We start from the raw sequence: 25,098 nt of genomic DNA on the forward strand, positions 1-25,098 counted from the left end.
CCCTCACACTGTAACGACTCAGGCACTCAACACTGGGGAGAGAGAAGTGGGGACCAGCCAGGCACAAATGAGCTTGCGAGAGAGGAATGGGGACCAACCAGGCTGTGGAGAAGGACAAGCCGCCTGCTCCGCGGTCCCAGGCACCTGCGGCTGCGGCCCGGGCGAAGCCATCTGCCTACGCACCTCTGTGGCTGTGGCCGGCCCAGGCAAAGCCGGCCTGGGTTCTGGGTGCCTATGGCCGGCCAGAGGAGGGAATCCTGGGTCCCGGGTGTGGGGCAAGGCAGAGGTGGTTAGGGGCAATCAGGCCAGCAGAGGGGCAGTTAGGGATGATGAGGCAGGTAGGGGAGCAGTTAGGGGCAATCAGGCAGGCAGGCAGAGGTGGTTAGGGGCAATCAGTCAGGCTGGTAGGTAAGCAGTTAGGAGCCAGCGGTCCCGGATTGTGAGAGGCAGTCAGACATCCCCCTGAGGGGTCCTGGATTGGAGAAGGTGCAGGCTGGGCTGAGGGACCCCTGCCCCATGCACAAATTTCATGCACTGGGCCTCTAGTATAGTATATAATACAGATAATGTGTAAACTATGTGTTAAGTGTTTATGTTATCAGTAAGGCTGTTGGTCAACAGTACGCTACTAATATTAAGTTTTTGGGGAGTCAAAAGATATAGGTGAATTTTTTACTGTGTTGGGAGGGAGATAGTGGCAGCAAACCCTAAGTCTGGATTGTTCAAGAGTGGACTGTACAAGCAACTTTAGATATCAGGGAAAAGATGGTCTCATTTAAGGACTTGGGTCTGGTGGCAGAGTGTGGATTTTGTTGTCATTCCTGGTGAACAAGGCCAGATATGGCCTTAAAATGTGAGGGAAGGTCACACTTCAAAATGGGAGGGGAGTGTATTAGATAAATAATATCTCTTCATTAAATAGATGGCTTTTAAAAATGAATGTTTGCTAAATTTTGTTTAAAATTTATTTAATCCTTAGAACCATCCCCATGAGGTAGTTATATTCTTAATTCAATTTTTCAGAGGTGAAAATGAGGCACAAAGAAAATATGTAATTTATCCAAGATCCCATGACTTGTAAGTGGCAGACTTATGATTCAAACCCAACTATCTTGACTCTTAGCCAGAACTGTGTATCACAACAAGAAACAAATAATAGAATGGCAAAATATTACGGGGTAAATCTCTATGTGCAAAAAGAAAGGCTTTTCTAGAACACTGCTGGTGTGAAAGGCAACTTGTTAAATAATACTAAAGTTTAACTTTTTAATGCTAAAAACAACAGTAGCAATAACAACAAAACAAAAAACACAGATGCCTATACACACACATTGGATATGAATACATCTATATAGAGATGTAGATAAACATATTAACAGTGGTTACCTCTGGAGAGGGCAGTGGATACTGAAGACAGAAAAGAGGTATTACATTTCATACCCTATAATTTATATTGAATCTGGACAATTTTAAAATATTATAAAAAATAACCTGATTGGGGAAGGGGGAAGAAGCAAAATACCTAGATACCAAAAATGTAATATGAAAATTGGAAGTTAGTTCTTAATCATTCCTGTGTCTTAATTTTTTGCTGCTTGAGGATGTGATTGGTGAAAACTACTTGTTTCTAATTTTTTTCCCAACTGAGTAGAGAGAGCAGCACATGTTTTTCTCATGAAATAGTATAGAGAAGGCAACTTTTTCATGTGTATTGATGGTCATGTACATATCCCCCAACATCCTATTCAATCTTTTAAAAATATTTTTAATTATGAACTATTTCAAATATGCTAAAATCTAGAGTCAAACAAGTATTTGTTTTTAAAGAGAAGTTTATAAAATACTATAAGCAAAATTGATGCTTCCCGTAAATCTCCCCATTCCAATATTCACTTCTTGGTTCACACCAGCAAACCTACATATTTTATCTTTTATACTAGAGGCCCAGTACATGAAATTCGTGCATGGGGCGGGGGGAGGGTGTCCCTCAGCCCAGCCTGTACCCTCTCCAATCTGGGACCCCTTGAAGGATATCCGACTGCCCGTTTAGGCCTGATTCCACCAGTCGGACATTCCTCTCACAATCCAGGACTGCTGGCTCCCAACCGCTTGCCTACCTGCCTGCCTGATTGCCCCTAACTGCTTCTGCCTGCCAGTCTGATCACCCCCTAACCACTCCCTGCCAGCCTGATTGATGCCTAACTGCCCTCCCCTGCAGGCCTGGTCACCCCTGCCTTCCCCTGCAGGCCTGGTTCCCCCCAACTGCTCTCCCCTGCAGTCCTGGGTCCCCCCCAACTGCCCTTCCCTGCAGGTCTGGTTCCTCCCAACTGCCCTCCCCTGACCTGATGGCCCACAACTGCCCTTCCTTGCAGGCCTGGTCCCTCCCAACTGCCCTCCCCTGCTGGCCATCTTGTGGTGGCCATCTTGTGTCCACATGGGAGCAGGATCTTTGACCACATGGGGGCACCCATCTTGTGTGTTGGAGTGATGGTCAATTTGCATATTAATTTTTTTTAGATAGGATAGAGGCCTGGTGCATGGGTGGGGGCCAGCTGGTTTGCCCTGAAGGGTGTCCCAGATCAGGGTGGGGGTTCCCTTGGGGCATGGGGCGGCCTGGGTGAGGGGCCTGTGGTGGTTTGCAGGCTGGCCATGCCCCACGGCGACCCAAGCGGAGGCCCTGGTATCTGGGACTTATTTATCTTCTACAATTGAAACTTTGTAGCCTAGAGCAGAGCCAAGCCTTCTGCTCGCTCTGTGGCAGCAGCCATTTCTGTTGGGATTTATTTATGTTTTATAATTGAAACTTTGTAGCCTTAAGCGGAGGCCTGGGCCCGCCAAGGCAGGCGGAAAGCTTGGCTTCCTCCATCGCCAGGGGAAACCCAAGCCTCCCTCCTGCTCTCTCTGTGGCCGCAGCCATCTTGGGTTAATTTGCATACTCGCTCCTGATTGGCTGGTAGGTTGGCTGGTGGGCATGGCTTACGGGTGTAGCAGAGTGATGGTTAGTTTGCATATTACTCTTTTATTAGATATGATATATATACCAGTATCATTTTAAATATTTTATACTTTATATATTCTGTTATCATAAAACATGTATTATTCTATAGCTTGCTTTTTTTATTCTTTTTGAAATGTATCTATGTTGACAGGCATAACTCTAGTTTGTTCATTTTAACTGTCGTATGGAATTTCATCATATGAATATACTACCAATGTTGAGTGATGGTTAGGATTCCTTCCTACTGTTATACACAAGGCTGCTGGGAACATATGTGTATATGCCTCTTTCTGCACATGCATGGGGACTTCTCTAAGGTAACATAGTAAGAGATCTTTAATTTTACTAGATGCTGCCAATTTGATGGTTGTGCCAGTGTATTCCCCACCAACATAAAAAGAGTCCCCACTCCTTTGTTGTCCTTGAAACTTATATTTTTGCTAATTTCATGGATGTAATGTGGTACCCATGCATTTTAAACTTGTATTTCCCTGATTATTAGTGAAGAGTATTTTTTCCATGTTTGTTGGTGGCCTTTCAGATTTTCTCTTGTAAGAAATATTTTTTATTTTTTCAGTGTGTTCATATTTCTACTGGGTAGTTGATTTTTTTAAACAAATTTTAGGAATTTCTACATTTTTTATAAATTATCCTTTATATGTTAAGAACATGTTGTGGCTTATTTTCTTCACTTTTATAATACTTAATGTAAATATGTTTTAAATTTTCATATATTTAAATTTATCATATATTTTATGACTGTCTCTTTATCTTATTTAAATAATTTTTCTCATGCTGAGGTCTGAAAATGATGAATATATTCATCTATGTTTAATGTAATTTTAAAAGTTGTCTTCAACCCAACTCAAATATATTTGTTTATGGTTTGAGATCAGGATCCAAATTTATTATTTTTCCAAGTGGAAAATCAAATATATAAACATAATTTTTCAAAAATTCACTCTTGTCCCTATTGGTTTATAATGATATCACTTAAGTTTTCATTATGAAGGTCTCTCCAAGTTTGACTCAAAAAAAATAGTAGCATTTAACACTCAACGTGCACTTGCCAGGTGTCTAAAACTATGCTAAGCATTTTACCTGCTCTGATCATGCATTTAAGTTATAATGCCTGGGCTTTCATGTAGACCAGGGAACCCTAATCAATGGTAGGTATTACCTTACTTGTTTGTTTACTGGCTAACAGAGATGTGTTCATCAGGTGAGGTACACAAATAGGCTGGTTGACAGAAACTGCATTAAAAAAAAAAAGCATCCCAAATGTATAACTTGCTTTTATTAAACAGGGGGGAAATCAACACATTTTCCAGAGGCAGGTATCTCAGTAGCTTCAGGGAAAACTAACATAACATCAGCTTGTTTGACAAAGCTTTTAAAATAAGTCAGCAATTAAATTCTTAAAGTAGGAACAGAATATTAACAAGGTCTAGACTCCAGGACACTTGTAAGCAAACACATTAGGCACTGTTTTGCTTAACAGTTTTAGCTTTAATGTAAATATATATTATTATTTAGAATATTTGCATCTGAACTACATAATGACTTTATTTTTTCTTTTTACTTTAATTAAAACCAAGATTTCTGGAACCTCCAAGTAGTCTTTAAAGTTTTCCAATATGGACATAAACTAACTCCTATTCCTCTCTACATATTAAATGTGAAATAACTGTCACAATAAATCATTTTCACAGGAAGATTTTTAAGGCTTCTGGCACATAAAATGTGTAATATCTGTGTGACAATAACATAATTATATACAGAAAATATTTAAAATTTACCTTGTGCAATTTAAGTTCTAAAGATTAAAAAACCAATGTTTTATGGTAATAAAATATTAAAATATAATGTACTCCCCATAAATTTGACACTGATTTTGTAATTACACAAAGAACACATAAGAGTTGCACACTAAATGATTCATCACTGCAATTAACTGTTGAACTGGGTATACTTATTGAATATCATTCATTTTCTAGATTATACTTTCAGCACACAATAGGCTTTAATATAACTTATAAACATTTGCAATTAAACTGTGACACTGAGGCAGCCAATGTCAGCTCTAGGTTTGCCTAGTTATTCACGTATCATACAAATATGTCTATGACTCTTAATTTATCCTTTTGTCTAAGTCACATTGCAGAGAATGTGTCAACAAGTAAGTGGAACAAAAACCAACAACAACACGACTATTTCTCATTTGAAAAAAATGAAAGTCATTAACACCTTGTCTTAAAGTTCTAAGTAGCATATTCAGCTCTTAAGGCAAAAAAGGTAAAAAATATTATTATAAATTATAAATTCTGGTAATTCTTCTTTTGGCATTAAAAGCCACAGCATAAACTCTTAGACTTTCGTAGATAATATATTAGTGTACATCTGAATATATATTTGCCAACATTCCCCATTAGAACGAAGTTGCTCTGTGAAGTGGAGGAGGTGAAGGGCAGTATGGCAGGGCAACCTTTAATGGCCGTCCTGGGCATCGAGGGACATGGAATGACTGAGTCTTGACTTCCCATTCATAGATATTGTATTTGATGGAACAGTAACCTAAGAGAAAGAAACACACTTTATACCCGTCAATTTAAAATGGGACAGCTGTCTAATTTTCAACAATTACTACATTTAACGTCTGTTTAATTGTAAATACTACCATTTAGTATTTATTATGCAATCAATGACAAATAATCAAGAATAAATGTTCACTCTACCATGAAACTAAAAATGAAAGGGTTGTTATTTCCACAACAAATTTGACCATCTTATTCTTTATAAGATTGCCAAATCAACTCAAAAGGACAAGAGCACAAACAGACTGCAGGCCAAGCTGTTAAAGAGCACTGTTAGCTAGATTTATTCTGGCTCTTCAAAAGTGCCTTGGAGAATGTAGAAAAATAAAGGGAATTCCACAAAGCAATGAATTTTACAACTTTTGTATAGATGGTATATATTAACTTGAAGTTCCCCTCACAAGTATCCTTTACTTATAAGGGGAAAAAAGAGCTTTGGTTTTTAAAATGCTTTCTTAAAAAGGGCTAAAAAAGTCAAATTTATGACTGTTATGCTAAAACAGTTGCCGAATAAAAAGATGTTTTTTGTTTTTTAATAAACTCATAAGTTCCAAAATTGTAGGCCAAAGTTTTCTATTTATAAAGTGTAAGTGAATGAAAAACACTATAACAAGAATTTACTAAATAGTCTGAAATTCCAATATTATTTAGAAAAATGTAAAAAAAAATCATCTGGATTTTAAGTAGTAAATAGGTACACTATTTTGAAATACATCAAATATGATAGAATTCTAAGAAACATAGTTTATCTCTAGATTATAAGTCGACTAGTTTAGATTCATAACAAACATTATCATCTTCTCACAAGAAGAGATTTGAAGTACAAAAGGTCACCGATTCTGCTCAGCAACAAAATAAGTTAGTGAAAGGGGAAATAAAATTGGCAAATTTAGTTTGAATTTGGTTTCCTTATACTTCCTTTGTTGCCTTTCACTAAGCAAAGACTGATCATCTCTAAACTAGTCAATTATCTTGACTCTCTTATGAATCAGGGTGGAGCAGAATGGTTGCCATTACCCACCTGAAATACAATAGCTAAGAGGAAAAGTTGCCACTAGGGGAAGAAAAACTCATCCGCACCCTGTTTAGTATTCATGTAGGATTTCTTTCCAAGTAGAGCCAACAAACAACACACAGGTAATGACTTGTCATTATGAAACCTTGGTCCAAAAAGTCTCTGTGTGTAAAAGTTATTCTTGTAATTTTTGTTCACAAAATTCTTTGTAAAGTACAGGAGAGAGATTTGTTTTAAGCATTTAAAAAAATCATACTGATGGCTCCAGGTGTTTGCAAGTAACAGGTGTCGTTGTTGCACTATTGTTAGTGAAAAACTAGAATCCAGGTAAATGTCCACCAATAAAGAGCAATGAAGCTTATACTCATTCACAAATACTATGTAGTATTAAAAGAATAACATATAACATGTGTTATATATATATGTTGGAAAGCTTCAAATAGATATGTTTTTGAATGTTTTATAGAAGATTTTATTTTTATAAAAAATTAAATATGTTTACATACTACAAATGTGGTACGACAGCTTACACTGTAATCTATCTAGAGCATTTACTTTGGGGAAGGAAACTGTATTTTATTATTTAAAAATGTGTTTACTGAACTGTCAAACATGAGAAAACATCATTAAATTCTGTTCTATAAATTCTGTGGGGTCAGAGACCTTTTTTATTTTAATGCTACTTTATACTCATGTTTGTTTTAGTGCCTGGCACAGAATAAAACAATGAATATTCTTGAATGGAATATGGTAACTTTTTACAAGCATTTATAAAGTAAAAAATATTGCTTAAATTTTGAGCAATGAACACATGACACTTATAATAAAGATATTTTAAAAGTAACATTTAAGAATTAACTGATGAGTATGTACTAGTTGATTGTCTACCCTTGAAGTTTAAAAAAATTTAAGGAATATTTACATAGCTTTCTTATTCCCATAAAGAGAGTTAACTATGAAACTGTCATTTATTTTTACTTGAAAAATATATAAAAAGAAAAACCCACCTGAAACCCCTGATAGTTCAAATTCAAACTAAGGAAATATGAATCAAAATCAAACCAATGAAATAAACAAAACAAGCCAGCATGGTTCTGGATGAATTTTCCAGTTTTTTTTCTTCGCTCCAGATTTCTATCTAGTGTCAAAGATAAGTTTTACTTACATTCTGAGGAAATACTTAGTATTAAGTAATAAGCCTTATTTGTCTGTTTATTTTCATATTTTATTTTTACAACCCTATTTTCTACCTGGAATAGTATAATAACCTTTAGTAATTCAAGCACTATCAGGATCTGAAAGCTGCCAAAGAAGTTCTGGTGTCAGCTCAAGTCAACAATAATGTATTACCTAATCTGTTTTATTTTCTGAAAACAATCTGCTGATTGATATATAAACTAAATATCAAACACATTTTATAAAATACTGAGCTAGAATTAATGCTGCATCTAAAGAAAAATTTCTGTAGCTGCATGGGGGTCGAGTGGGAGTAAGGCAAAAACCTTAAGAAACAGGAAAAAAAAAAACATAGCATGCTCATGACCACATTTTCACTAGAGCGATCAACGAGATAATTGTTCTAATGTGAACCAACTATTATAATGAAGGTTAATTGCTCGGTATGAACCAGAGCCATAAGGCAGGTTGGTACCTGGAGTCAAGCAACATTTGGGTGCCAAAAGGAAGGCAAATCCTGAGCCAACTTTCTGATGAACAATCTGAGCCTACTGTCAAAATCACTAGAGACTGTATTTGGCACTAGAACTGTTGCTCTATTTAAAAATTCAGAATTTAAATACAGAAACGTCTCGTACAGGACAGAAACATGGGACTAAGCAAATATCACAAGAAATTAGAGCCTTCTTGTGCCCACTTTTACCAACTTTGGCAATTTTTTTGAAATAGAATACATTTACAGAAAAGTGCACTGAATTTAAACAGCCCGATGGGAACAAGCACAAACATGTATATATCCCACCACCCAGGTCAAGAGAGAGAATACCTCCACCTCCCTGCTAACCCTGTCTTTACTTAACATTCTGACATTTTATTCATCATGGATTTTGCATTAATTTGGACATTTAAAAAATATTGCTTTAAGATAATATTCATATTGACTACTTAGCTATTTGGTTCCCTCTTAAATTGCGTGCCTGTGCTCCAATGAGCCCCTAACAGCCCCTTGGCTTTCCCTCTGAAGTAACCACTACCAGGGTTTTTATAATCATTTCCTTGCTTTTAAAAATAATTGCCACCTACCATGTATCACTAAAAAAAATATAATTTAGTGTTGCGTGCTGTCAAACTTTACAAATTTCATATGTATCTATACTGTTGTATTTAGCTTTATTTTGTCCAATTATTGCTATATGATAGTCCGTGCTTTGAATATACTACTTATTCTACTATTTTTGGATAGTAAGGCTATATTTCTTGGAAGCTTTTACAAACAATATTCCATGAATATTCTTACATGAGAGTCCTGCTACACACACAGTTTTAGCATATATAACTAGAAGTGATCATGAAGTGGAGGCTGATTGTGAAGTGTGGATCCTGTGAACTTTACTAGACCTGGTGTCCATTCTAGGTAGAATAAAATGGATTATGTAAGACATTTTCATTAAACAAAACTTAGGAACTGGCGTTATGTAGAGCTACCCATAACCTCCTACTGAGACAGATAAAATTTAGGCTCAATAGAACTTAAAGTAATGTGTTATAAACAGGAGACAATTACAGATAGCATCATCATTTTGGGCCTGATCTCTCTGTTGATTCACATCCAGCTCATTCTGGAAGCAATGAGAGTTTTATATGTGAAGAGACTGCCAAATCAGAGCCCATAACACACCAAGCAAACAGCTGCTTGCCTGTGCAATTCTGTTGAGCTAAAAGGCATCTCCACCTTAATGCACTGTTTTCTACAGTCAGTGCATTGAAACTGATTAATAGATCCACTGGCTTAGTGGAAACACCCTGCAATTATCTCCTGTGCAGTTACTTGGTTCTCCTGCGGGCCTGATGTACGCTGTTTCTCAGTCCCAGGCAGTGAACACCCAGAAGGCAGCGGCTTCATTTGGCTCATTTTTGTCTTCCAAGTATGTAGTACAATGTTTGACACCTATGTGCTTAAAACATGCTTGTCAAATTTATTGCATTGAGAAAGGTTTAGATTTGGAAAGGATATATTTGAAATACACCCTTAATTTACAAGATAAAAATGAAAACACTGTCATAAATGAGAATGTGCGATTTAATAGGGGCATATGTCCCCACAAAAATTCAAATGTCATCGGGTGAACTATTAATTTTAATCTATAAAGCTCTACCACATTTTTGCTGTCTGGCACCTAAATTCAGCCTACGAACACTCTTAAAAAATTCCACCTAAATTCCCTGATTTATTCCTTCACGTTTCTCCACTCCTGACAGCATACAACATTTTGCCTTGTCTCCATGCGTGCCCAGATGGGAGCACCAAGCTCTCCAGCCGAATGGCTGTCGCTCACAGCTCCTCTGAAACACACACACTAAGGAATGGCCAGAGTAGGCAAGGCCTGCCACGGAGGTGTGCCAAAGATTTCTTCCCTTTTCTTTCCATCTTTGCAGCATTCCTGTTGCTTTTCAGATTTCTTTCTATTGAGCTCAGTGTTTTACTCAACAAGTCTCTTAATCTTCTCTAAATAGCTTCTAAAATGATTAGAGAAGGAATTTACAAAATAAAATTCCTACGGAGTTAGTGGAATAATGATTTTTTTTCTTGTTTTGGGTGTTGAGGAATTTGCAATCAAGACTATTAAAGAGAGAATAAGAAAGACATTTAGGGAGACTATAGCCTCTGGGAAGTCCAAGTGATAATGCCAGGCTTTAGGCTCCTCCATATCCTTAAAAAAAAAAATATATATATATATATATATATATATATATATATATATTTATTATCTATTTTAAAGAATAAGGGAGAGGCAGAGATAGAAACATCAAAGATGAAAGAGAATCATAGATTGGCTGCCTCCTGCATGCTCCCTACTGGGGATAGAGCCCACAACCCGGGCAAGTGCCCTGACCAGAAATCTAACCGTGACCTTCTGGTTCATAGGTCGCCACTCAACCACTGAGCCACACCAGCCGGGCATCCACGTCCTCCTTCAGTGGATGAGGGTGACAGAGGGAGGAAACTCACCTACAATGATTCCCTGTGACAGCTGTTTGGTATCTGCCCCATTCCCGAAGCTCTCCTACACCTCAGTAAAGAGGAGCTGAACAATTCTGGCAGAGCATTATTAGGACTTGAATATCTACATTAGGTCTTATCTCAATTCTCTAGGTTTTCTCTACATTTTTTGGTTTGACCTATAAAAACTCTCTCCCCCCTTGGCACTCTCATCTAATCCCATATGTGGTAATAACTTGATTACCCTAGTAACCATGACTGAAACTAGTGCAGGTTACTATCACTAGTGCAGATTCTCTGGAATACAGGGGGGATCATCTTTCCAAAATAATCTTTCTTGTTGGGCTAACAATTTCTTTCTTTTTAAAAAAATACATTTTTATTGATTTCAGAGAGAAAGGGAAAGGGAGAGAGAGATGGAAATATCAATGATGAGAGAGAATCACTGATCGGCTTTGTCCTGCATGCCCCCTACTGGGGATGGAGCCTGTAACCCGGGCATATGCCCTGACCTGGAATCCAACCGTGACCTCCTGGTTCATAGGTCCATGCTCAACCACTGAGCTGAGCTGGCCAGACGGGCTAACAATTTCTTAAAATAAGAGTCCACGTACTTTCTATATCTACTTACATAATAATGAGCAAAAGGCATGTTGTGCACCTGGTCCATGTTATGGAAAACAGACTTGACATATTTTAAAGTATGTGTAAGACTCCGGACTCTCTCAGGCTTTACCTCAAAAATGACCCCTGACACAAAAGAGTAACTTCTGACATCTTCTGTATTCAACTTTAAATGCCAGGAAACAATTTCCCCGAAGTATTAGTCTGACCGTGTTGAAAATAAATCCACTGTCACCCATCTGATAAAGAAAACTTACCCTTTTCAATTTGGCAGCAGCCTCTCCAGAACGGATTGCAGTCAGCAGACTCTGTCGGAACTCTTCGGGGTCAGAGCTTTGGAATGTTAGAGAACTTTGCCTCTTAAGGGTGAATGGTGGGTAGTCAGTTGGAGATGGTATTTGGGAATTCCGCTCATTGTGTGAAGAGTTATTTTCCTAAAACAATAAATGCAAAATATTTATATGAATACCAAGTAAAAAATGGGCAATTTTTCAACATTTTTTTTCTTCATCAATAGTTCTTTAGGAATCACCATTTGCCACATTGGTTTTCTAGACATAGCTCTATTTCCTCACACACTGAATCATCTCGGCTACCAGAGCTCAGCTGGAAAGAGGGCATTAATTTCCCTTTTCTTGAATAGGGAGGGTGCTAAGGAAGAAAAGTGGTATCTCTCTTTGTTTCATGAACACAAGGGTAATTTTACTATCCTTGAGACAAATAAGGCTGATTTCTCCAACAGAGTTGTCTAAGAGAGCCAAATGAATTTTAAAAATAAATACTTCACAGACTAAAAAAGAACCTATTTTCACAGTTCCAACATATTAGGTTGTGAAATTATTATTTTTAATGGTACAAAATAGACAAATATCGGCAAATTCACACTGGTTGAAACTAGCAACATATAATCCAATAATAAAATATTAATCATAATGCTACCTGTAATGGCTTGTTTTGTTTCTGGAAGTTAGAAGGACTAAGAGATGGCCATGTTTTTTTTATTTTCCCCCATGAGACTAAAAATAAATAATAGGAACTTCTAAGAATTAAAATTTTAATTCAACTTCTTAGAAATGAATATTTGGTAACTAATTCAACTGGCAACTATTATCAAAAAATTTTAAATATGTCTTTTTCAAACTGCCAAATAAATATCTTTACAAATGATGAGTTAAACAGAGCTCAGGCAGTGGCTCAAAGACTATATTTTCCAAATCAAGCTTCTGTTGTTTAGGAAAGGTATTCCATTCTAAGAAAAACACAGGCTTTATTCCCAAGTAAAGAATTAGCCTTATATCATATATCTCTTCCTGACATTATATCAAAGTAATAAAGCTTAAATGTGAAATACATGAAGAAATATTCTTCAAGATAAATATTGCATTGAAATTGTGGAAAAATCTTTACTTGGCAATATGGTTAATGTTCTGTTACTCTCAGAATGTTTGAAAAATTCGTATAAAATACATCTGGAACTGTCACACAAATATGGAAGTATTCTTTAAATACTATCAGAGTAAAAGTACACAAAGTATTTTTTAAAAATTGTGTGGGGAATATCGTAACTCATTCTGTGAATTTCATCCTCTCCTTTGACTATGTGAATCTGGCAAACACGAAGTCAACAAAAACTCCCTTTTTTTGTAAATTATTAAGGTTATATAGTAGTTAAATGATAGTTTGGTCAACATACACATAATTGGAAAAGCTGACATTGAATGAATAAAATGGGAAATTAAGAAAATGGCATATTTAAACTCTGGTTTTAAATTATTTATATGTAAAGATATCTTAATAAGCTGAGGTTAAGTGTATGTTACAGAAAATGCATAGCTGAGAGACGCTTGGTTATTTTATCTAGGCTTTGATACTGTTTACATACTAGTATATATATATTAAATATATTTTTATTGATTTCAGAGAGGGTAGGCTTTCATACTGATTATTTATATATACATATATATACATATATATGTATATATATGTATATATAAATTATATTTTTATTGATTTCAGAGAGGAAGGAAGAGGGAGAGAGATAGAAACGTCTATGATGAGAGAGAATCATTGATCAGCTGCCTCATGAACGTTCCATACTGGGGATTAGGCCTGCAACCTGGGCGCATGCCCCTACCAGGAATCCAATCGTGACCTCCTGGTTCATAGATCCATGCTCAACCACTGAGCCATGCCCGCCAGGCTATATTTCTATATAATTAAAACTATTTTGCAGTTATGTAGAATTGGAGAGAAAAAAAAATAAAGTAAACCAGGACATCCAGAAAGTTATAAACAAATTGAGATAAGCAAAACCGAGGGAAACAGAGTCAGAACTATAAACTAGTATACCATACAAATGTATGAGCAAAGAAAGTTCAAATTAAAATACGTGCTGAGAATATCATTATATGGTGGCCTTCTACCCAATCAGATTATATGAAATCATAGTGATTCTGAGAGTAAATAAGCAGACGCTGTGTATGACACCTTTCTTTCTACAGCAGGTTGCTTGATATTAGATTAATATGAGTTCAGACTTAATACACAAACATATCAACATGCTGTACAAGATCCCCCTATTTTTCAAAAGGTAAAATTTACCTTATTACTCACACAGGGTTGTGGGACGTCCACAGGTGTGTCCACAGGACTTTTCCCTTCCTCCGCGTCACTGGGCGATGGCGCACAGGCACCCTCACTGCAGGACTCGGTGCGCACTTTGCTGAAAGACTGAGACCGTTTCACTACAGCCAGGGCGAACGGCGAAGGAGCAGAGCTCGAGTAAGGTCGCGGGGCACCGAAGGTTTTCAGAGTCTTCAGGTTTAGTGCTGCCAGCTGACTTGTGGGAAGAGAAACGGGTTTGGGGGGTTTGGGAGCGACAGGAGGAGGAGAGCTTTCAGGAGGCTTCTGACTGCTGAGGCCACCATCAGCGTCTCGGACGTGGGGCTGCAAAGGAGAGCGAGCTGTTTTACTTGGGGGAGAAAGAGTTTGCTCTGGAGGAGGCATCGGATCCCTTTCCACCTCCTTCTTCAGGAGCTCCTGGGGAGCAGGACTAGGGGCAGTGTGGACACTCTTGGCGGCTGCAGAGGTCACGTAGTGACCTGAAGCTCTTTTTTGCATTTGCAAGAAAAAGGAACTTGGTTTGGTCTGGGGATTTGAAGCCCGAGATTTAAGTCTTGACTCTAATATATTGTTTATATCTTCCAAGTTGGGCGCAAAAGGAGCCGGGCCAGGGTCTCTCGTCATTCTGGGCGTGGGTTTGAGAGGGTTTGCCGTGGGGCTGTGGGGCACGCCCTCCGCACTGTGCCCCTTATGCTCTGGTCTCAGGGCAGGCTTGGGTTGAAGGTCTAGCTGCGGCTCCTTTGGACTTGCAGAAATAACAACATCTTCTGTTTGCATTGCAGTTTCCTTCACATTCTCATGCATGTGCTTTTTCCCTGAAGAATGGATATCTTGATCGTCTTCATACCCTAAGGTTTCCGATTCCCCATCTTTTACTATTTCCAGGGATTTGGGAGGCACTATTTTATAAGTAGTCATCCCGATTTTGGGTATGTATTCTCTTGTAATTTCATTGGAAGGTTTTGGCTTGGGATTGTAGTCTTGTCTGTAAAGTGGATAATTCTTCATATAAGAAGCAGTTGAGTTTTTATAAATCTCATCTACGGGAGCATCATTACCATGTGCATACATTGGCTCTTTCACGGTGAGCTGATCTTCTGAATGTACAGTGAGAGGGCCCTGACTCCTGAATTCTCTTGAGGTATGGACGGAATCTTGTGGACTTAAAGATGAATGTTGAGTTGATTTGTTGTTACTTGCAGTTTGCACACTTTCATCAACTTTGAAGTCAGACAAATGATGATGTCGGTGATTCCCATCAAAACTGTTGCAGGAAGGAGTTGCCTGAATCGCTGCATCTTGCATTTTTGTCTTTTCTGCACTGGGCTGATTCAGTGTTGGGCCTGGTTCTGATGAAGCAGCTAAATGATTTTCCTTGTCACTTCTAGCAGTTTCAGTTTTGTGTGCCTGAAGTCTGTCAACTTCCATGTCCACACTGTTATTTTTGGCAACACCTCCCACATTGATTTCTGTTCTCCTCCCTCCGTCTTTCATATGATCTTCCATATTCCTTGACGTGACAGTTATTTCATTTTGATCTACTGAGAGAAAAAGAAAAAATCATCAAGTATAGGGGGGAGAAAAAGTAGAAAAACTTCAGTATGCAATGCTTGTCTCCCCAAACTAAATTAGGCTGGTTTAAAATTTTCAGCTCACTAATTACACAAAATCAGGTAGTTGCATTTAATGAAAACAGTATGGGCTTTGGTGTCATGGAGACCCGAGTCTGGAACCCATCTGTAAGCGGGCTTGACTAATTATAACCTCTGTGATCACAACTTATTTCTTAACCCTTGGAGCCTCAGTTTGCTCAGATGTAAAAACGTGAAAATATGTATTGCAGTTGACCCTTGAAGGACACAGGGGGTAGGGACACTGACCTCTCTACACAATTAAAAATCCAGATATAACTTTTGACTCCTCAGAAACTTAACTAATAGCCTTCTGTTGACCAAAAGCTTTACCGATACCCTAAACAAGGGACTAACACATATTTTGTATATGTATTATATACTGTATTCTTAAAATAAAGTAGGCTAGAGAAAAGAAAATGTTATTAAGAAAATCATAAGGAAGGGAATATACTTTTACATATTATTGACAAAAATATGTATATAAGTGGACCCATGGAGTTCAAACCCATGTTGCTTAGGAGTCAACTATATGTTTTATCTGTCATTTATGCTTATTAGGATAGGATATTGCCCAGAGCAAGACTCCATAGAACATAGCTATGTTTCTTCTTATAAGTAAAGATTTCATATCACAGTCATTGTTAAGAATGACAAAAGAAATTGACAAATTCAAAATATATTTTTTATTCTTTATGTTTTTTCATGTCAATTCTCTTCTGTCATTTATTATTTTATGCATAACATTAAGGGGAAACAATCCCAGCAAATGTTATCAGTTTTAAATAGGCAGAAAACAGAAACATTACCTTTAAGAGTTAAAGTAAAAACACAATCAGCATTGGCTGTGTTGTTAACTAGGTGTCCTCACTGAAGGGGACTGTGTTTTGAGTCGTAATACTGGTGATTTCAACTACATAAAAATGATCATGTGTTTTTTTCATTTGAGGAAAAACAACCTATTCTTCTCATGTCAGAGTTCAAATAGAGAAAACAGCCTTCCTCTCCCCTGTACTACTTTTCCTCTTAATTCTAATTCAGACTTGCTAAAAACAAAAATCATTTGCCAGTGTCCAGATCAACAAAGCAACAGTTGCCAGCCAAATACATGATGGCAAAGAGATGGAATGAGACATCTGAAAAGAAACACAGGTTTACGAGAATGCACCACGTGTCTAGTACTGAGCAACATGCTTGATTTATATACTGTGCTCCTCTATTCAAATGCCCAGAAGAATCATTTCTCCTGCATGACCAACTAGCCCTCATCTTCAAAATCCTCAGAGGCCTCCTCTTTCAATATGGTAGTTTGCATAGCACAAGTGAAATGTGAGCCTTGGGAGCCAAACTGTGAAAGGATATCAAGTATTTCTCTATAGTTTTATCATCCCTCACTTTAATGTATACGGTAAACATCAATTTCACTGCCTAAAGTGCCATGAGATATTTAAACTAGTTCCTCTGTTAAAAAAAGAAAAAAAGGCAAGAAAAAGAAATGCATGCAAAAAAGTATCATGTTGCCAGGTAAATTTGTATACTAACAATTTTTCAAAAAATCATGTTGTTAAAGCCGGCCTAACTGTACAATTTATTGGTCATAGTAGTTACATCTTATATTATGCTGTAAGGTTCTCATATTAAACATATAATTTTTATTTTTATTCTCCCCAAATAAAATGCAACTAATTATAAGAATATGTATTGTCTATATGAGTGACTGTTCTCAATGACAAATAATTATTAGCTTTTGTGATTTACAAAATTAAGCACATGTGATTAGGAACCATGGAAGAGGCACATATCGGCCTTTGCTCTCATTTATTTGGCTCATAAGTATTTTTAATATCTGTATGAAAAGTACTACTCTCAATGCTGTTATGAGCACAGAAGTATATAAGAAATGGCCCTTGGCACTAGCAAATCCTCCTATCTAATAAAAGAGTAATATGCAAATTGACCATCACTCCAACACACAAGATGGCTGCCCCCATGTGGATACAAGATGGCTGCCACAAGATGGCCTGCAGGTGAGGGCAGTTAGGGGCAAACAGGCTGGCAGGGGAGTGGTTAGGGGGTGGTCAGGCTGGCAGGCAGAAGCGGTTAGGGGCAAACAGGCAGGCAGGCAGGCAAGCAGTTGGGAACCAGCAGTCCTGGATTGTGAGAGGAATGTCCGACTGCCCGTTTAGGCCCGATCCTGGGATCAGGCCTAAACGGGCAGTTGGATATCCCTCGAGGGGTCCCAGATTGGAGAGGGTACAGGCTGGGCTGAGGGACACCCCCCTCCCCCGCCCCATGCACAAATTTTGTGCACCGGGCCTCTAGTCTATATAATAAAAACCTAAGTGACTGTTACGGCGGAACAACCAAAACAACCAGTCACTATAATGCGCACTGACTGCCAGGGGGCAGACACTTAACGCAGGAGCTGCCCCCTGGTGGTCAGTGCACTGCCACAGGGGGAGTGCCGCTCAGTGAGAAGCCAGACTCACGGCTGGTGAGCACAGTGGCGGTGGCAGGAGCCTATCCCGCCTCTGTGGCAGGGCTAAGGAGCCAGGAGTCCCAGATTGCGAGAGGGATGTCTGACTGCTGGCAGGCAGACATCCCCCGAGGGGTCCTGGACTGCAAGAGGGCACAGGCTGGGCTGAGGGACCCCTCTGCCTCCAGTGCACAAATTTTGTGCACCAGGCCTCTAGTGATATATAAGAAGTATATAAGAAATGGTCCTTGGCCTAAATGTATTTCCTTCTCTTATTTCTCATTTTCCACTGAATAGAGATATATCCCAGTTACACAATAGAAACACTTTCCAAAAGAAGGTACATCACATAAAAATATATTTTAAATGAAATCCTTATAACAAACTCTAATTTATTGACTTAGAAATCCAAATTTTCTATTTTTCTTTTTTTTTATTTATTTTTTTGGTGGGTTATACCTACTTTACCATTGTCTTACTGAATTTCAAATCAAAATTTCATGATTATTCCAAATGATTGTCAGGCCTGGACACTTAGAATCATAACTGAATGTATTGCCCAGTCCATCATCAAAAATACCTGATTATGATGCTAACCAAGTGCCAATGAATGGACAGGCCACTTTTTTCAAGAATAGTCAGTAGAAGGAGAATGTTATTTTGTATTATCCTATCCTTCCCCTACTCAAAACTGACATCAATATCTACAACCTGATGAAAAGATGATTTAGATAAGTATGCAGGGTAGGTAAAAAAAAGAAAAAGGAAAGAGGAAAACAGAATAAAACTACTATATCGACAAGAGAATTTATTTGAAAAAGCACCTAGAGTTGACAAAGGTCATTGCAAAAAATCAAGTGCAAATGCCAGTAAGTATTATTACAGAAGTGTACCTGTGACCCTACCACTAACTTGATGCCAAAATTTAGCAAAACATATTTAATTTATCATTTTAAAAATAAGGAAGCGGCTTTAAAATCATTATTTCTCAATAGAAATGCTACTACCACATTGTGAAAAACTGAATTGAGTAAAAAAAAAATGGGGAAATTATATACTTTTAGATCCTCTCAGTATTGTATCTCAGGATGGTGTAGACCATGAGGAAAATGAATCGGAAACATATATATTTAAATTAACCAACATGTAGGAAAAAAGAGAAATAGTTCACAAGTATGCATAGAGTATACATCTTTAAGCTCTAGATCAGATAACCTCTAACATTTAACCACAAGGACAAAAGGGGTACACATGGCAGTTAAAAGCAGACTCTGGAGTAATATCACCCGAGTTCAAATCTGAGGCCCACCACTTAATAATTGTGGTACTTCAAGTAAGTTATGTAATATCTTTGTGGTTCAATCATCTATAAAATGGGACTAAAGATAATAATGCTCATAAATGAGTTAACATACAAGATTAAATGAATTAATATATATAGAGAGTTAAGAATGGCCCTTGGTACATAATAAGTGCTATGAAAGTGTTAACTATTAGTGTTTATAGAACTCACCATTCTCTTGACTTGGGCCCAATGACTTCAAGTTTCTTACATTGTCAACTACACTCTCTTCATTTCTTGGATTATATACCATCAAGTGTGGTTCTCTGCAAAAATGATATTGTATGTTACATATCCAGATTATTCACACACACACACACACACACACACACACACATATGCACACACACGATGAGAAAACAGGCAATAATTTCCAAAGACAGATGGACTAAAATAATCATCTTTTTCTGCCAAATACTGAAAATTTAATAGCAAAGAAAAAAATGTAACTGAGGGGAAATGCTGCTATAAAACATTAGCTTTCATGTGGGGGTCCTATCACAAAGAAATATGTAAAAAGCTTGTAAAATGTACTTTCCCCCAAACAGTGTCTTTTTGTTATTACTATTTGTCTTTTAAAGAAAAGGGATATAAATGAAACATTTTAGTCTTGCATATGGCATGGTCAAATTTTATTTTTCAGTTACAGTTTATATTCAATATTATTTTGTATTATTACTTTCAGGTGTACAACATAGTGGTTAGACAATCCTACACTTTACAAAGTGTTTCCCCTCAATATTTCCAGTTCCTACCTGCACCATATGTAGTTACTGCAATATTATTGACTACTATAGGCCTGGTGCACGACATTCGTGCACTGGGGGAAGGGGGGGAAGGGGGGGGAAGCGGGGGGAAGGGTCCCTCAGCCTGCACCCTCTCGCAGTCCAGGACCCCTTGGGGGATGTCCACCTGCCGGCTTAGGCCCACTCCCCACGGGGATCGGGCATAAGCTGGCAGATGGACATCCCCTGAGGGGTCCTTAGTGCTACTGCGGAGGAGGAAGAGGCTCCCGCCACTGCTGCTGCGCTCACCAGCTGTGAGCCCCCACAGGGGGAACACTGCTCAGCCAGAAGCCAGGCTTGCGGCTCCTTAGTGCTGCCTCGGAGGCGGGAAAGGCTCCCGCCACTGCCCACCACCACTGTGCTCGCCAGCCTTGAGCCCGGCTAATGGCTGAGCAGCGCTCAGGGGGCAGCTCCTGCCTTGAGCATCTGCCCCCTGGTGGTCAGTGTGCATCATAGCAACCGGTGGTTCTGCATTTTGGTCAATTTGCATATTAGCTTTTATTATATAGGACTAGAGGCCTGGTGCATGAAAATTCATGTACTCAGGTGGGTCCCTCAGCCCGGCCTGCACCCTCTCGCAGTCCAGAACCCCTTAGGGGATGTCCACCTGCTGGCTTAAGCCCGCTCCCCGGGGGATCGGGCCTAAGTTGGCAGTCAGACATCCCTCTGGCAGCCCAGGAGACCTCAGGGGATGTCCGACATGGGGAGAGGGCCTAAGCAATTAGTCAGACATCCTTAGTGCTGCCACGGAGGCGGGAGAGGCCTGCCAATGCCGCTGTGCTGGTCATCTATGAGCTGGCTTCTGGCTGAGTGGCGTTCCCCCTGTGGAAGTGCACTGACCACCAGGGGGCAGCTCCTTCATTGAGCGTCTGCCCCCTGGTGGCCAGTGCGCGTCATAGCGACCAGTCGTTCCCAGTAGTTCTGCCGTTAGGTTCAGTTTGCAGATTACCCTTTTATTATATAGGATGTTCCCTATGCTGTACTTTACATCCCTACAAACTATTTTGTAACTTCCAATCTGTACTTCTCAATCCTTTCATCTTTTTTCATCCAGTCCCCCAACCCCCACCCCTCTGACAACTGTCAGTCTGTCTTCTGTATCTATGAGGCTATTTCTGTTTTGCTTATTTATTTTGTTCTTCAGATTGTACATATAAGTGAAATCATATGGCATTTGTCTTTCTCTGACTGACTTTTCACTGAGCATAATATGGCATGGTTCACTTTTGGCAAGTCAGAATGTGGACCAACCTCACTGGATTTTATTGGTGATAGAAGAGTTTTATTTGGAGGCAATCCCATGAAAATTATAGCAAAACTTTGATGAAGATGGTTTATTTTGTCTAATAAACTTCATCTTTATTCATGGTATGTCATTTTTAACATAATGCAAGTGAACTGTACTATAGTTTTCAATTCCTAGGATCAAGTGGCAAGTGCATTTTTTGTATCAAAAAGTTGACTATAAAAATAATATTGGTGCCGAAACCGGTTTGGCTTAGTGGACAGAGCATCGGCCTGCGGACTCAGGGGTCCCAGGTTCGATTCTGGTCAAGGGCATGTGCCTTGGTTGCGGGCACGTACCCGGTAGGGGGTGTGCAAGAGGCAGCTGATCGATGTTTCTCTCTCATCGATGTTTCTAACTCTCTATCCCTCTCTCTTCCTCTCTGTAAAAAATCAATAAAATATATTTAAAAAAATAATAATAATATTGGTAATTGATTATCATACTCTAATATGTGGAATTGTTTTATATATCAATCAGTAAAAATCCTTAAGGAGCTTTTGATGAAACTGAAAATTAAATGTTTCATTTAGGTTAAATAGATAATAGGTAAAATACATACAATACAAATAAATAAAACTTTTATATTTAAGTCATATAAATTAACTACATGTTATGGTTTATTTGACACAAAGATACTAGAACTGCTAAATTTGATTTAATTTACAAACAATTACATGTAAGCAGATACTTTGCATTTAAAATATCAGATCTATATTCCAGAAGACTAGTATTAATTAAACAAACCACCACCACCATTCTGGCATGTAGACTACTTACTGTCCATCTGTGTTTCTAGTTTCTTGTTTTTCTTCTTTGGAGTTTTGTGAGGACTCTCCAGTATCACCGCCAAGGGCTGAGTCAGGATTACTTTTCAGCGTATTTATTATATCACTAGATCCAAAAGGAATATCTTGTGACTTCCCAGAAATATTTTCAGCCTCATCTTTAGGCGCTTCACTCAGTTCTTCCTTTTCTTCTATTTCTTCAAGACTGTAATCAGAGCTTACTCCAGCTACAAAGAAATGAAGATATAATCCTAAATATTAATTTGCCTCATTCATGCTATACAATCCTGGCAAAGAAGTAATTTTTAAAACAAAAATTAGCTAGACTCTTAAATTCTGGTTCAAAACTAACAGCAGAATACTTTTCTAATGATGAATAATTATGTTAACATATAACCAGATTATCTCAGACATATAATTCTAAATACTTATTTAAAATTCCTTTTATTAAATGTCATAGAAAAGTCTGTGATTCCTTTTAAAAATTCTAATCCAAAATAGCTTTCACAGTTGGTTGATTAGCTATCATAAATTTCCTCAAGCTTTGAAAAATAGTAAATCAAGTTTGTTTTTGCCTGGATTAATACACTTATATGATGGCTATATTTTAGGACTACAATAAAAAAAGTTGGGTTAGGGTCTGTGAAAGATGAATAATTTTCACAAATGTTACATCAAAACTATCATATTTCAGCTCCAAAAATTATAAAGGAAGAATATTGACGTTGAAACAAAAGTGCTCAAATTCTTTTTTTTTTTTTTAAATATATTTTATTGATTTTTTACAGAGAGGAAGAGAGAGGGATAGAGAGTTAGAAACATCAATGAGAGAGAAACATCGATCAGCTGCCTCCTGCACACCCCCTACTGGGGATGTGCCTGCAACCAAGGTACATGCCCTTGACCGGAATCGAACCTGGGACCCTTGAGTCCGCAGGCCGATGCTCTATCCACTGAGCCAAACCGGTTTCGGCAAAAGTGCTCAAATTCTTAGTGGAGATTTAAGATTTAACAAGATCCAAAGTATAAATGTTAAAATATTATAAAAACATAACCTAAAAGTATGATTATTGAAATTTCTTTTACACTTACTTAGCTTTATATAGTTTGAATAGTTTTTCTAAGTTTTCCAGTCCTTCTCAATTAGATAACAAAATTGAAAAAGAAAATATTTAAAATTATTTAAAACTCACAAAATATAGTACATTAAATGAAATGTAAGTATTAACTTTCAGAAGATGTTTTCCTAAGATTGTAGCATTTTACTTATAAGTTATTAAAGCTTAAAATTTCACTAATATTTTTAGGATCCTAGTATGTTTTTTCTGGAGATGATCAAAATGGCAAAGTTGTCTGACAAATACCTCTTTTTGATAAAACCTACAATAATAAAAGCATAATATGCTAATTTGACCGGCCATCCTTCTGGACATCCTTCTTGACGACCTTCTGGACAAAGCTGGGGCTGAGAGGGAAGCCTGGGTCCTGGGTGCCGGGGGGAAGGAAGGCCTACTCTTCCATGAATTTCATGCATCGGGCCTCTAGTAGAATTATATTACATTAAATCTAGCCTGGTGAGTTGCTGTTTTAAAATTCACTCATAAAAAAAGTGCTGACTAGGCCAGACATTATTATTGTAGTTGCTGCCAGGCAGAGTTGTTTTCTTTTTCATTTTTAAAAAATTGAGGTAAAATTTACATTCAGTAAAATTCATCACTTTTGGAATATCCAGTTTTGACAGAGATATATAGTTTTATGACCACCAGCACAATCAAGATTTAGATTCACCCTCCCAAATCCCCCATGCCTTGACCCTGGTCTGGTGGCTCAGTTGGTTGGCGCATCACCCCATACATCAGATGGTTGTGGGTTCAATTCCTGGTCAGGGAACATACCTAGGTTGTGGGTTCAATCCCTGGTTGGGGCGCATATGGGAGGCAACCAATCAATATTTCTCTCTCACATCAATGTTTCTTTATCCCTTCCTTCCTCTCTCTCTAAAATCCAATAAAAACATATCCTTGGGTGAGGATTTAAAAAACACACAAAACAATCCATGTCCCTTGTGATCAACCCCACTCCCTAACCCCAATTCCTGGTAATCATTATTCCTATAGTTTTGCCTTTGCAAGACTGTATGTCAATGAAATAATACAGCATCTAACCATTTAATCTGGCTTCCTTCCTATTATTAACATAATACATTTGAGATTCTGCCATGTTGTTGCATGAATTAGTTATTAATTCCTATTTACAGAGAGATGTTAGTATTCCAATATATGGACCAGTTACTTTTATTCATTCCTCAGTTTAGGGACACTGGATTGTTTCCTGTTTTGGGCAATTATGAATAAAAATTCTATAATAATTCACAAGGAAGTTTGTGTGTACACATAAGTTTTCATTTTTCTTGAGGAAATATCTAGGAGTGCAATTACTGGGTCTAATAGAAAACAAATGCTTAAATTTTATTTAAAACAAATAAACAAAAACTTGCCAAACTATTTTCCAAACTGTCCACACAATTTTACATTCCTATAAGCAGTGTATGATTATATACTAATTTTAAATAAGCAGTTTGAGGTGATAAGGTCTCTTTCTGAGTCACTGAAAAATTGAGAAAAATTTGTAACATTCAAGTATTACCTAACTATAAAGTTTTGCCACTGGTCACAAAATAATTCCAACATTTTTAAAAACAAAAGTCCCAATCAAAAGAATACTATAGAAAATAAGCCATGCCTAGGTAACAAAAGAGAAC

At 37.9% G+C, this 25,098-nt stretch overlaps 1 protein-coding gene across 1 annotated transcript in view; it reads right to left on the bottom strand.

Annotated features, from left to right (window-relative positions):
• Window positions 1–4,275: 4,275 nt before the first annotated feature.
• The window catches only part of COBLL1 (cordon-bleu WH2 repeat protein like 1), a 152,331-nt gene continuing 131,508 nt past the window's right edge, over window positions 4,276–25,098 (bottom strand). Inside the window, exons 12-16 of the mRNA XM_054723527.1 lie at window positions 22,330–22,564; window positions 19,651–19,745; window positions 14,010–15,568; window positions 11,666–11,842; window positions 4,276–5,572 (exon numbers count right to left, since the gene is read on the bottom strand). Coding sequence (XP_054579502.1) covers window positions 5,486–5,572; window positions 11,666–11,842; window positions 14,010–15,568; window positions 19,651–19,745; window positions 22,330–22,564 — 2,153 coding nt within the window. The 3' untranslated portion in view covers window positions 4,276–5,485. The remainder of the gene's footprint in view (window positions 5,573–11,665; window positions 11,843–14,009; window positions 15,569–19,650; window positions 19,746–22,329; window positions 22,565–25,098) is intronic.

This window comes from Eptesicus fuscus, chromosome 11, assembly GCF_027574615.1.
Source record: "Eptesicus fuscus isolate TK198812 chromosome 11, DD_ASM_mEF_20220401, whole genome shotgun sequence".
Classification (NCBI taxonomy): Eukaryota; Metazoa; Chordata; class Mammalia; order Chiroptera; family Vespertilionidae; genus Eptesicus; species Eptesicus fuscus.